The sequence below is a fragment of the Pristiophorus japonicus genome, chromosome 17, assembly GCF_044704955.1.
Source record: "Pristiophorus japonicus isolate sPriJap1 chromosome 17, sPriJap1.hap1, whole genome shotgun sequence".
Taxonomy (NCBI): domain Eukaryota; kingdom Metazoa; phylum Chordata; class Chondrichthyes; family Pristiophoridae; genus Pristiophorus; species Pristiophorus japonicus.
In genome coordinates this window covers 119,574,526-119,588,533 of record NC_091993.1, presented here as the reverse complement: position 1 = coordinate 119,588,533, position 14,008 = coordinate 119,574,526, and the positions used below count along the sequence as shown (strand labels likewise).

General features: G+C 46.6%; 1 protein-coding gene across 3 annotated transcripts in view; it reads left to right on the top strand.

The window, feature by feature from the left end:
- Window positions 1–14,008, top strand: part of pik3c2b (phosphatidylinositol-4-phosphate 3-kinase, catalytic subunit type 2 beta) — a 187,432-nt gene that overhangs the window by 19,011 nt on the left and 154,413 nt on the right. Inside the window, exons 1-2 of one of the 3 annotated variants that reach the window (XM_070859226.1) lie at window positions 10,315–11,358; window positions 13,888–13,988. In XM_070859226.1, coding sequence (XP_070715327.1) covers window positions 11,314–11,358; window positions 13,888–13,988 — 146 coding nt within the window. In that variant the 5' untranslated portion in view covers window positions 10,315–11,313. Of the gene's footprint in view, window positions 1–10,314; window positions 11,359–11,380; window positions 11,952–13,887; window positions 13,989–14,008 lie in introns of those variants that run through there. The other 2 variants (XM_070859225.1, XM_070859224.1) reach the window with 2 other exon arrangements.

The window sequence follows — 14,008 nt, the reverse complement described above, 5'->3', positions numbered from 1 at the left end:
CTAGAACCCACAAATTTCCAAATCAACTGGGAACCTTGGCAAATCAAATTAAAATTCTGTTCCCAGGGGTGGTGATGCACTCCAGTCCCTCCGGTGCCCATCTCTCGCGGAAGGCCACGAGCGTACCAGTGGACACCGCGTGCTCCATCTCCGCAGAAGAGAGGCAGGCAGCCGGGCTGAACGACCCTCTCGACCGCCCGTTGCCTGGACCGGTTGATGGCCACCTTGGCCATGCCCAGGAGCAGTCCTCCGAGGAGGCCCCTCTGCCTCGGGTGCCCGAAGATCAGGAGCGTGGGACTGAACTGCAGCCAAAAATCGAGGAGCAGCTCCTTCAAATAATGGAAGAGGAGCTGCAATCTCACACACTGAACATACACATGGAACACACATTCCTCCATACTGCAGAAATTACAGGCGGCCTGGGAGTCCGTGAATCGACTTAAAAACCGATTGCATGGGATTGCCCCCCTGCAACACCCTTATCAACAGCTCTACAACTATTTTAGTGAACACCATAATCCAAGTACCCCCCCTTAAAAGGGACACTAAGCAACAGTTCGACAAACCTGTGAGCATGCATACATTACACCAGTCACCCCACTAACTGGGGCCCAACTCTCTGGGGCAGCAGCCGGTAATGTCAGTGGAACATAGAAAATAGGTGCAGGCGCAGGCCATTCGGCCCTTCGAGACTGCACCACCATTCAATATGATCATGGCTGATCATGCAACTTCAGTACCCCATTCCTGCTTTCTCTCCATACCCCTTGATCCCTTTAGCCATAAGGGCCACATCTAACTCCCTTTTGAATATATCCAACGAACTGGACTCAACAACTTTCTGTGGTAGAGAATTCCACAGGTTCACAATTCTCTGGCTGAATAGATCCGAGATGGCTTACCCCTTATCCTAAGACTATGTCCCCTGGTTCTGGACTGCCCCAACATCGGTAACATTCTTCCTGCATCTAACCTGCCCAGTCCCGTTCGAATTTTATATGTTTCTATGAGATCCCCTCTCATTCTTCTAAATTCCAGTGAAGGGGCGAGGGGAGGCGGGGCTGTTGTGATGGTGAGAATTTTAACTGGCAATGTTCCTCTGGCCAGCTAGCAACAACACCTGACAGATTCATGCCCCATTCCGGGAGACTCCTGGACATCCCAGTAGGGTTGGCACCCCTAAATGAAGCATGTAGATCAGTTTGTACAATGTGTCTCTATTCTACGGTGAAACGATGCAGGCTGCACTGCAGGATAAAGCTTGTTCGGAAACCACAACAACTTGTATTTATATAGCACCTTTAACTTGGTAAAATGTCCCAAGGCGCTTCACAGGAGTGTTTTAAGACAAAACAAAAATAATTTTTTTTTTTTTTAAGCCACATAAGAAATTACGGCAGAAGCTTGGTAAAGGAGGTAGGTTTTAAGGAGCGCCTTAAAGGAGCAAAGAGAGGCGGAGAGGTTTAGGGATTGAGTTCCAGAGCTTGGAGCCTAGGCAAAAGAAGACATGGCCACCGATGGTTGAGCGATTTATAATCGGGGATGCTCGAGGGCAGAATTTGACGAGGGCAGACATCTCGGGGACGGGGGTTGTGAGGCTGAAGGAGATTAGAGATAGGGAGAGGCGAGGCCATGGAGAAACCGAAGAACGTTTATTCATGTAGCGCCTTTGATGACCCTGGGGACGTCCCAAAATGCTTTCACAGCCAATGCACTACTCTTGAAATGTGGCCACTGTTGTAACTGTAGGGAAACGCGCTTTTAAAAACACAGTTCATTTTTGTCAAAATCCCTTGAGATTAACCTCCCTCAAAGGTTTGTAACAAGGATGATGTGGGATTTATAGCCCTGGTGATTTTGCAGTGGGATCTTCCCATGCTCTTTCTTTTGTAAAGGTGGATGTGCACATGCTCTGCTATCTGTGGTGTTGTGGGCGGTGAGGGTCATGGTGCAGAAGTCAGAACTTGCAGCATGTTTTGCTGAGAAGTTTTTTTTTTTTTATTCATTCATGGGATGTGGGCCTCGCTGGCAAGGCTGGCATTTATTGCCCATCCCCAGTGAGTGTGGCTTTGAGAATTGCAGTGGAGGGAAACTGTGCATAGCATCAGACAAGTTGCTCGGCGCTCTGCAATTCTGCAAGGCAGTTTAAGTCGACTCGGAGCGTCCATATAAACTCTAATCTATTACAGATTTAAATATCACAAGAGTGGCAGCTCGTGCCAAGGTGTTCTTGTAAATTGTAACTTTAGGGAATGTCGGCAACATCACTAACTCGGCAGGGCTCCTGGCATTTAAACATACTTGATCAAAACTTCAGGTGATATTGGCTAAACAGAATCTCTTTGTTGGCCAGTGGTGATTGACCAAAATCACCCATCTCCCCTGTGCTTTCTGACCTACATTGGCTCCCAGTTACACAACGCCTCGATTTCAAAATTCTCATCCTCGTTTAAAAAACACTCCATGGCCTGGCCTCGCCCCTCCCTATCTCTAATCTTTTTCAGCCTCACAACCCCGCAAGATGTCTGCGCTCCTCAAATTCTGTCCTCTTGAACATCCCTCATTATAACTGCTCAACAGCCTTCAGCTGTTTGGGCCCTAAGCTCTGGAACACCCTCCCTAAACCTCTTTGTTTCTCTACCGCTCTTTCTTCCTTTAAGATGCTGCTTAAAAGCTACCTCTTTGACCAAGCTTTTGGTCATCTGCCTTAATTTCTTCTTTTGTGGCTCGGTGTCAAATGTATCTGTCTTGTCTTGCAACACTGCGTTAAAGGCGCTATATAAAGTTGTTGTTATTAAAAATTAATTCTTTTCCCAAGCTTTAAATTTATGCCACTTTTTTGTGAGGAGCTGTGAATAGTACGTAAAGCTTCACTCCCGGGTTGTCTCTGGGCATTGGTTCTCCCGCAGTGTTACTGCTACGAAGGTTTCAGAAAATTGTGATGAGCGTGGGGGTGAAAATTTAAACTGTAAGGGCTCCCCCCCCCCCCCCCCCCCCAAGCCATCCTGGTCGGAGTTCAGCAAAAGGTCACGTTTGGCGTGTGGAATTACTTGTGTCGTGTGGAATTACAGGTCTGTTCTCCCAAACTTGGGTTGTCTGGAGAGAGCATGTCGAGTTTTTTTTTTAAACACGAAGGTTGTCGCTAAGGGCATTTGAGAGGATGGATTAAGAGTCCCCATGCGTGCCAACGAGCAAAAGCTGACCCAGCAGCTTCTGTAAAGCAGAACATTCAATTAATTCTATTAACTTCTTTACCCAGCGAGTGGTTAGAATGAGGAACTTGTTACCAAATGGAGTAGTTGAGGTGAATTGCCTTTAAAAGGAAACTAGGTAAGCACATGAGGGAGAATAGAAGGATATGTTGATAGGGTGAGACGAAGTAGGGGTGGGAAGAGGCTCGTGTGGAGCATAAACACCGGCATAGACCAGTTGGGCCGAATGGCCTGTGTGGTGTGTGCTGTGCATTCTATGTAACTCTATTTAAATTAAGCCTACGATCAATGTTCCTTGTAATTTGTTTCCCGTGCGCCGGCCCTTTAACTGGTTGCGTGGCCCATTCAAATCTTCGCACATGTGCGGTTATTCCCATTGAAAATCTGGTGAGCGGCCTACGCAGGACCTCCAGACCGATGCATGGCTGCCCAACTTAATGGGAAACGTTGTCTGCAATGCGTAGTTAAGACTGACAGTGCAACGGCTTGTCATAACTGAAGCTGCAGATATACCCAAGATTCCATCACTTGTCCAGCAGAAGATTTGCAGGGCTGTTCCATCATTTATTGCAGGCTATTGTAGGTATGTAGTGCTGGCCTCTTATTTCTTGTGTGCAGTTGTCACACTGACCGAGGCATTTTTGCTTCTTGTGTCCTCTCTGCATCCAGTTTCTTTGCTTAAGAATTCATAGCAACACATTGTTATTAAGAACTAGTTAGTTTATTAACAAAGGTTTAACAATTACACTACACATTACCAGTTCATCCACCAGGCTCAACTGCGTACCTCACCGTAGATGACCGAGACCCAGCTGGCTGGGGTTTTATTGAGTCATGTCATCATCATCATAGGTAGTCCTTCGGAATCGAGGAAGACTTGCTTCCACTCTTTTATTTAAAAAAAAAATTAGTTCTTGGGTAACTGAACAGTCCAATACGAGAACCACAGTCCCTGTCACAGGTGGGACAGACAGTCGTTGGGGGAAAGGGTGGATGGGACTTGTTTGCCGCGCGCTCCTTCCGCTGCCTGCGTTTGCTTTCTGCATGCTCCCCGCGATGAGACTCGAGGTGCTCAGCGCCCTCCCGGATGCTCTTCCTCCACTTAGGGCGGTCTTTGGCCAGGGACTCTCAGGTGTCGGCGGGGATGTGAACATCGCGTGGCTGGCTAAGCCACTCCCAATGCAACAGGTCTACAGCTATTTTAAAATAACTTTGCGCCAAGTGGCCCCTTTTGGTAACGGCAGTGGAACCCACAAATTTACAAATCAACTGGGAACCTTGCCAAATCAAATTAAAATTCTGTTCCCGGGAGTGGTGATGCACTTCAGTCCCGCCGGTGCCCATCTCTCGTGGCAGGCCGTGAGCGTACACTGCGTGCTCCATCTCCAAGGGCACTCTGGCGCGAACGTAGTTGTGGAAGAGAGGCAGGCAGTCGGGCTGAAGTAAACTTTTGAATGGCCCAAGATCGCTGGCTGTCGCTGTGCCAAATTTTTACATCTTGGAACTGAGCCAAGCTGCAAGTTTCCATGCCCCTTCTGCTTGCTGCTGTTGCCTTGGTAACCCATTTCGTATAGACAGAAGAGATGGGTACCGTAGCAGCACACACGCACTCCCCCTCTCATTTTCTCCGACATGATGCTAACCTGTTATTACATGTGATGCAGGGTTTATTCAGTGCAACATGATGCTCATGCATCGACGTGAGTGGAAGGGAAGCAGAGATTATCTGACGTGAGGCTGGCTTCTAATTAGACTTGACCAAGCCAGGGTTTTGTTAATGCTTTGTTACAGTGTTGAACAAACCCAGGATGGATGATCTCCCTGTGCCTGGTCTGCTATTTTGGAGTTGAGCCAAGCTACACAACTTTCTTCCCCTTCCGTCTGACCACATTACCGTGGTAATGCATTGTACGAAGGAATGGGAAGCGCTGCGTACCAACTGTGCGTCAGCACAAGGTGGGCATCATTCAACTCTGAGAATCCTTACATAAACATCATGTTGGGATCCTGTATGATTAAAATTTTCTGCAGAATTTGCTACGGCCCTTCAAGTTCTCAGCTTTCAAATGAACACATTGCTCCGCTCATAGCAACAGCGAGTAGGGCCCATGTTTGATTCCTGGTCTGTTCCAGAGCCAGCCATTGCCTGTTGGGATTACTGTTCATCTGGAAAGTATGGATATATGCTGATGTCAAATCAGGACAGGGATGGGCTTCTCTCTGATTCTCTCCAGGATTGAATTACCCAACAGTCGCTGTCCACTGATGAAGAATTGTCATTTGATTTTAAGTACAGCAGGATTCGGATGAGACATTAAAACGAGGCCCTGTCTGCTCTCTCAGGTGGACGTAAAAAATTCCGTGGCACTATTTTGAAGAAGAGCAGGGGAGATCTCCCCAGTGTCCTGGCCAGTATTTATCCCTCAATCAACATAACTAAAACAAATTATCTGGTCATTATCACATTGCTGTTTGTGGGAGCTTGCTGTGTGCAAATTGGCTGCTATGTTTCCAATATTACAACAGTGACTACACTCCAAAAGTACTTCCTTGGCTGTAAAGCGCTTTGAGACGTCCGGTGGTCGTGAAAGGCGCTATATAAATCCAAGACTTTTTCATTCCATGTGCAGCTAATGTATACTGTAAACCTGCTCCAATTAGTGATAATTTGGTGGCTGACCTTCCAACTGGATTAAGCCAATGTGCACTGGAGCTAAACACCACTTTCTTGCCGAGCTTAGTTGAAAAGTCTGCAAATCTACAGGAGGACTTTGCAGATAATATTACGATTCAGCTAGATACAGGCGGTGCACATTGAACATCGTGGAACAAAAGCAAAATACTGCGGATGCTGGAAATCTGAAATAAAAACAACAAATTGCTGGAAATGCTCGGGTCAGGCAGCATCTGTGGAGAAAAAAAACAGATTTGATGTTTCAGTTTCATCATAGAATGGTTACAGCATGGAAGGAGGCCATTCGGCCCGTTGAGTCTGTGCCGACTCTCTGCAAGAGCACTTCAGCTAGTCCCACTTACCCGTCCTTTCCCTGTAGCCCTGCAAATGTTTTACCTTCAGGTACTTATCCAATTCCCTTTTGAAAGCCACGATTGAGTCTGCCTCCACCACCCTTTCAGGCAGCGCATTCCAGATCCTAACCACTCGCTGCGTAAAAAGGTTTTTCCTCATGTTGTCTTTGGCAGAAGAATCAATCACCTTAAATCTGTGTCCTCTGGTTCTCGACCCTTCCGCCAATGGGAACAGTTTCTCTCTATCTACTCTGTACAGACCCCTCATGATTTTCAACACCTCGATCAAATCTCCCTCTCAACCTTTTCTGCTCTAAGGAGAACAACCCCAGTTTCTCCAGTCTATCCACGTAACTGAAGTCCCTCATCCCTGGAACCATTCTTGCAAATATTTTCTGCACCCTCTCGTGGGCCTCAACATCAGAACTGGATGTTAGCGAGATGAACAGCTTTTAAAGAAGTACAGAGCTGGGGGAAAGGAGGCGGAGAAAGGACCAAGGGGAGAGCGTCTGTGATGGGGTGGAAGGCAGGAGTGATTAAATGACAAAAGTAATGATGGTCCAAGGCAAGTGATAATGAGACAAGTATAGGAACAGGCAGTGTAAATGGTCACAGCAGAATAGCAGAGGGAGAGGGAAGCATGGCAAATCTGGCAGAGAGTAGAAAGATTGCATTTATATAGCGCCTTTAACGACCTCGTTGTCGCAAAGCACTTTACAGTCAATTAAGTACTTTTGAAGTGTAGTCACTGTTGTGATGTAGGAAGAAGGTTCTTCTGGCTTAGGAATGTGGCAGAAGAAAGGAAGGCGGGGCAGGGGGGTGCAGACCACCTCATTGGCCGAGAACTGATCGGGGATCCCCACCCCAAGCACCAGTCTGCACCTCCCTCCACTCCCAGTGGGTCCATTGTAGCCATCCTCCATTGTCAGTACCTGTTGTCCGAGAGAAAATGGGAGCGGTGGTTAAGGTCAACGTTGTGGTGTTAATGTCTTTTTGACAAAATCAGCTCCTCAGTAGTGGAAGGCTCCAAATTCCCGATGACAGGTGATAATTTTTATCCAACATGGGGCTCAATTTTCCCTAGTGATTTGCAATTGTTTTTTTGGAACAGGCTGCTCTTTTTGGCCTGAGTTGAAAAACCAGTTTCCCTAATCAATTTGCACCAGTGTAACTCAAGTTAGTTACAATTTTTTTAAGTCAGTTTTTTTTTCAGCCAAAGGGGGCAAAACCAGCCACCTACGCCAATTCTGGCATTTTGGGACGTTCGGCCAGCTCAGAGTTACTCCAGTTCTGATTAGGCCAGCGTATGTGGCCTCTGCAGCAAAACCTTCCCTAGAGTTAAGGAAAACGGCGCAGCAGATGGCTGGACACAGTATGAAAGAATTGAAAAACACCTAGCAGCAACTTGCCTACCTCCAACCCTGTCCGGTCCCATTCTCGGTTCCTGGTTCTCTCACACAGTCCAGTCTCATTGAGAGAGAGAGTGAGCGATGGCACAACTCTTCAAGTATGCAAAAAAGAATGCTTTGGGGAAAATTGAGCCCATGGTCGTGGAGGAGCGCTAATTGTTGCCCTTTCTCTCTGCAGCCTCAATGTTGCTGAGACCTTTACTGAGACACCCAGTACAGTACCTGTAACCATTCTCTGCCTCGCTGGGCTTTGAAATAAGTGTTGCTGCAGCAAGTTGTTTACTGTTGACAATGGCTCTGATTGCCAAGGGGTTTAGTTGGAGGGAGAAGAGTACGAGTGATTGAGACAGTCCAAGGCTCTGCCTTATCCCCACTCTGCATGATAAAAGGTTGGGAGTTAATGTGAGCAGGATGAAGAGGAGGGGGAAAACTGAATTGTGGAGAGGGTAAAAAAAACAGTCCAGCATCTGGAAACACTGAAGTTATAAATATTATGAACTTGGATCAGATTCTTTCTCGCAAGTACAACAGTCTATTCTTTGAATAAGCATTTTTATTCTGTTCAGGTCGTGTGTGTGTGTGTGCAGGAAAAAGGCACCCAGATAAGGAGAACACAGGGCAAGAAATGTGGTAATCAGGAAACTGCGATCATCACATGCATGTATGGCCCTGTGATATCAGACTTTGTGAATAGGAAACCAACTATTCATTAGACTCAAACACCTCCGTGCTATTGAATTCTTTCAGCTAGCAAAAAGAAATGCTTGGCCAGACCTGCCAAGTATGACTCATTTCAGTTTAAAGATTTGGCTTATTCTGATGTACAGTGTAATATCCTTCTCCACTACAATGGAGGGGAAGCCATGGTGGACAATAAAAATGTCCAAATTTTGGCCTTGCAAGCCGGTACAATTCCATGGGCACACGACAAAAGAAACTTGATCTGATGTTGAATTCTCGCACGAGGTCTTTCCCCACAAAACTTCTGAGGGCGAAATGGGGTGACAGCTAATGAGATTGTGCATCGCATTCTTTAAACAACGAACAAGTGATTTATAATCAAGTCTCCCTCGTTTTGTTCATAAATCTCACTCCTAGTTGATCTTGAGAGCGATGCACGGGCAACTCCGTCAAATGTGTTCTTGGGCGATAGTGTGAGAGTTGGCACCCCTTTGCTATTTAATTAAAAACTATAGGAAGCCTCTGTACGCTTGTTGGCTCTAATGAATTATGTTCGGCCAGTGTGACAAACCGCGTTAGATCAGTTGTCCAGTGTAGCATTCTATAGACTGTGACTGCAATGCACAACTGTGTGCCTTGGGCCCAGTCAGCTGTGCTTTCTATCTGCCTGTGTTCACATTCTGGCTTGAAGCAGCTCATGGATTGAATACACTGGAGATGTATGTGTTCAGTGTTGCACAGTGCCATCTGTCCAGCTGCACGTCATCCCACGATTATTGATCGGGTGTTTATTGTTGCTGCTCACAATTACTTCACACTTGATCATGCATTCAGCAATCTGCTGTGCCAATGATTGCTTCCCACTTGCTCGTGTGTGGAGCGCTATGCTGCACCACTGCTGACAATTAGTTCCCATCTGCAGTTATACCAGACCACTGCCCACCACCACCTGTCGAACCCACGTGTGCAGCATTTTACTGCACCACTGCTCAGAATGACCTCTAACCTGCCGCAGCACTGCTCACATTTAGTTCACACTTGCGTTCCCCCACACTTTGTGCAACATAGAAAATAGGTGCAGGAGTAGGCCATTCGGCCCTTCGAGCCTGCACCGCCATTCAATGAGTTCATGGCTGAACATGCAACTTCAGTACCCCATTCCTGCTTTCTCGCCATACCCCTTGATCCCCCTAGTAGTAAGGACTTCATCTAACTCCTTTTTGAATATATTTAGTGAATTGGCCTCAACAACTTTCTGTGGTAGAGAATTCCACAGGTTCACCACTCTCTGGGTGAAGAAGTTCCTCCCCATAGAAACATAGAAAATAGGTGCAGGAGTAGGCACCTTCTAGCCTGCACCCCCATTCAATCAGTTCATGGCTGAACATGCAACTTCAGTACCCCCTTCCTGCTTTCTCGCCATACCCCTTGATCCCCCTAATAGTAAGGACTTCATCTCGGTCCTAAATGGCTTACCCCTTATCCTTAGACTGTGACCCCCGGTTCTGGACTTCCCCAACATTGGGAACATTCTTCCTGCATCTAACATCCAATTTAAATCAGCCCCCCCCCCCGCCCCGTGTCGTCCCCTGTGAGCTGTCACTACCCTCTAAACTCCCCCCAGCACCCACCGCCCTTCCCCCCCAGCACCCACCGCCCTTCCCCCACTTTCCTGCCCACTCCTTCCTCCCTTGTCACTATCCCTCACCCCCTGGACCATCGACCCAAAAGCCCTTCTACCCATCATCCCTAACCCCTACGCCCTCCCGACTCCCCCGCACACCACCTCCTCGCTTCCCCCTAACCCCCAACTCCCCTCAGTTCCCTCTGTCCCCAATCCCCACAACCTACCTCAAACCCCGCCTCCCCCCCCCCCCTCTTTCCCGGTGAGTCAGCTGACCCCAGGGACTGCGCCTCGCGGGACCCCATGGGGCCGGAGCCGCTGCAGGAGGCGCCCCCGGGGGCTGCGGGCGGAGGAGGAGGAGGGCGGGGGCTGCGGGCGGAGGAGGAGGAGGAGGAGGTGGCCGGCCTCCGCCGCCGCCATGCTGGACCTTGCCGCGATGGTCGCCGCCACCCTGGTCATGCTGCTGCTCGGCGCCGCGCTCTACCTGCTCCCGGCCGCCACTCCCTGGGCCAAGGTCGCCATGGTAACCGCGGGGCCTAGCGCCCCAGGTTCGACTGTAAAAACCCTTCCAAATACAACTTACCGACAGCAAGAGGGGCAAATACTGTGGCAAAATAACACTCCTGGCACCTGCAGCTTCAATTGGCTCAGTTGTGCAATATTTAAAAAAAAATTATTACATGAACTTGCTTATTGATTTCTCAGATTTCAATCTGCTTCTGCAAATATGTCAAAAAAGATGACATTAAAATTATCCTGTTCATCTTAACTGGATTTTCTGTTTAGATCAAGCCATCTACAGAAAAAAAAAAGGTTTTAATGGGATGCTTTTGAGTTAGAGAAATCTAGTGCCATCTGAATTTTTAATAATTTAATCTGTGTAGAAATACTATGTAGAATTTTATTTATTTTTTATATATATATATAATAGAATTTACAGCACTGAAACACCATTTGGCCCATGCCAGTGTTTATGTTCCACTCGAGCCTCCACCCACCTGTTCAACAAGTGTTTAAAACATTTTTTTAAATATGTACAGATCTGTAAAGTCACAAGTTTGGTCCTAGTCTGATCTAAGTCGCAGAAGTCGTAGGGACACTATTTAATGCCCCTTGGTTGGGGAAAGGGGAAATTCAGCTACCGTTCAACCTCTTGCTGCAAGTCCGTGCAGAACAGAATTGTGCTTGATTGTGATACCCCATAGTTGAACAATCCTTGCAAAAATTCAATGGAGAAATAGGATGCCAGCTAATTAGTGTGGAGCTCATTCTTTTTTTAAAAAAAAACATAGCTCCATGTGATTTATGATCAAGTCTCACTTAGGAGTGAGACTTATGAACAAACTAACAGTTGAGAGTGATGCACAGGCCACATCATCCAAATGCTTTCTTGGGCTACTATAGCGTGAGTGTTAACGTGCCTTCACTATTTATTGGAAGCCTCTATGCTTGATGACTAATGAGTCGTATTAGGCCAGTGTGACAAACCGCGTTCGTGATCAGTGACTGTAATGCCCAACTGTGCGCTGTGGGCCCAGTCAGCTGTGCTTTCTACCTGCTTATGTTCATGTTCCGCGGAGCGTGAAACATCTCGGGTGTACTCAACACATTGCTCCTTAATACCTACCTCTTTTTACCAAGCTTTTAATCACCTGTCCTAATGTCTCCTTCTTTGGCTCAGTTTGTCTAATTGGACTCCTGTGAAGCGCCTTGGAACGTTTTACTATATTAAAGGCACTTGAATAAATACCCAGCCAAAGAAGTCGATATTGGGCAAAGTGACCTAAAGCCTGGCTTAGAGGTGGGTTTTAAAGTGGATCTTAAAGGAGGAGAGGGAAGTGAAGAAGCAGAGGGTTTAGGAAGGCCTATTTCCCCAACGTGAGGCCGAGGTGGCTGAAGGAATACCTGCCAATGGTGCGGTGAAAGGAGTGGGAGATGCACAAGATTTACAAGAGGCCAGAATCAAAGGACCAGATTGTGATTATAGTGCTGAATGAGGTAACCAAGATGGGGTGGACTGAGGCAACGTTAGGATTTAAACACAACGATAAAACACTGCACGTTCTGAAGCTGATTGAAGGGATTCAAGCAGGGAGTTGTGGTTAGATGGGTCTGGGAGGTGCAACATGTTCAAAGATTTTTGACAGAAATGAATGGTTGGTTGGACTATTACTACTTTCGTATGACGGGAAAAGCTTATAATGGGATGTCTAGTTTGACTATCTATTCGATGGGTTCCTGAGAAGAAATGAAGTGCCTCCCGTAACTGATCTTAGTGGGCAGGTTGAAGATGGGGCAGTAGTTTGCAAGCACAGTACGCTCAAGGGTTTTTTTTTGTGGAGGGTGTTCACGATGGCACTTTTTGAAAGGAAGGGAGCACAGTGCCTGCAGAGAGGGCAGCATTTACAATGTAAGCTAGTACAGGGGCCAGGAAGGGAGGCTGAGGAGTGAGCAGTTTGGTGGGAATGAGGTCAAGATAGCAGGAGGTGCCATGGGTTGAAGGGTGAGGGGTTGGAGGGTGAGAGGGTGGAGAAAGAGGACAAGAAACTAGAGAAAGGCAAGGATTCAGGGCTTGGAAGAGGCTTTTGGGGAGCTCTCTGGCTTGGTGAGAAATCTATCTTGGTGACAAAGAATCCACGAGTTCCTCACACTTGTCTTTTGAGGGCAGAATGGAGGGGTTGGGTGAGAAGGGTTTAAGGAGGTGATTGGTAGTGCAGAAAAGAAGCTATGTGCTATCTTTGCTCTCTAAGGTCTTGTACAAGTTCAACATTTCCTCCTTGCTTTTATATTCTAGATACAAAACTACAGATTCTGATTGTCATTTTTAATGGCTTTCTCTGCTTGTGCTGCCCCCTCTAATGCCCTGTGTATCTGCATGCCAACGTCCTTTTATTCCTCTGCTCCATTTAAAATCTTACCATTTGAAGGTGTATTTCCTTTCTCTGTTCTAAAATGAATTCCTTCATTGAACAACATCTGCCACCTTTCTGCTTTGATAACAAATCATTCTTTCACAATCTTTGTCACAATTTGCCATACCCTTCAGCAAATTTTAATGTTGTTCCTAACTCCAGATCATTTTTGTACATACAAAATAAAAGTTGCTTCAAAATGGACATTTGTAGAACGCCATTCTTTACACCTTTTCCATTTTTGAGAAATTCCCTTAGACTCCACCCCCCCCACCCCCCCACCCCCCCCCAATCCCCTTTTCTGCTCCCTAACCATTTCATTCCCCATAATTCCACATGCCATTATCTTTGCCATATGTCCCTCTTGTGTGGTACCTTATCAAGTGTGGGATAGGTTACAGATAATAGGCTCGCTGAAGCTGATCTAAAGAGAGGAGACAGCAGTTGTTAAATATGTGCTGGAGCAATGATTCGAGGTCTGCAAGAGGCTGTTATCTTCAATTAGATCCAAATTCCCCGACACATTCAAAGTTCCGCTTGTGGTCTGGCTTGATCAATCATTATCTGGGTATGTTTGGTGTCAAGAAACTTTCAAAGTGCCTCACGATTTAAGTGCAGAGATAGATCTCTGTGCATAGTAAGAGAAGAAAGATAACATTTATTGGACATTGAACTGAGTAAAATGGCTTTTATTGAGGCACTGGGACTCAAAAGTTGATGTTGGTTACAGGGAAATGTTGTCGTTTTCTTACTAAGTATTTCTTTAGCCACTTGATTTTTTCTGAAGTCTGCTTTGGCATAGAGATGCATGAGGTCCTTTCCATGTTGTGTATATATTCCCCTCACCACCACCATCCCCCAATAATTCTACAGTTCAGCCAAAAAATAAATAAAGGCAACCATTTCTTTGGTACAGGCTGCACAATTAATCGTATCTGTTTATTTCTTGCCTGAAATGAAATACATTAAGTACAAAATTATTGTCTTCCAGTCACAGTATTGTTACATTTCTTGTGTTACAGCACACCTTACGGCACAGTTTTGACGTGGGGAGCCACGAGCTACTGGAAGTCTCAGAAGAGAGGAACGAAGAGGTTGCAGCGTTCTGTCACATGCTGGATGTGTAATTATCTCTCTCTTTCT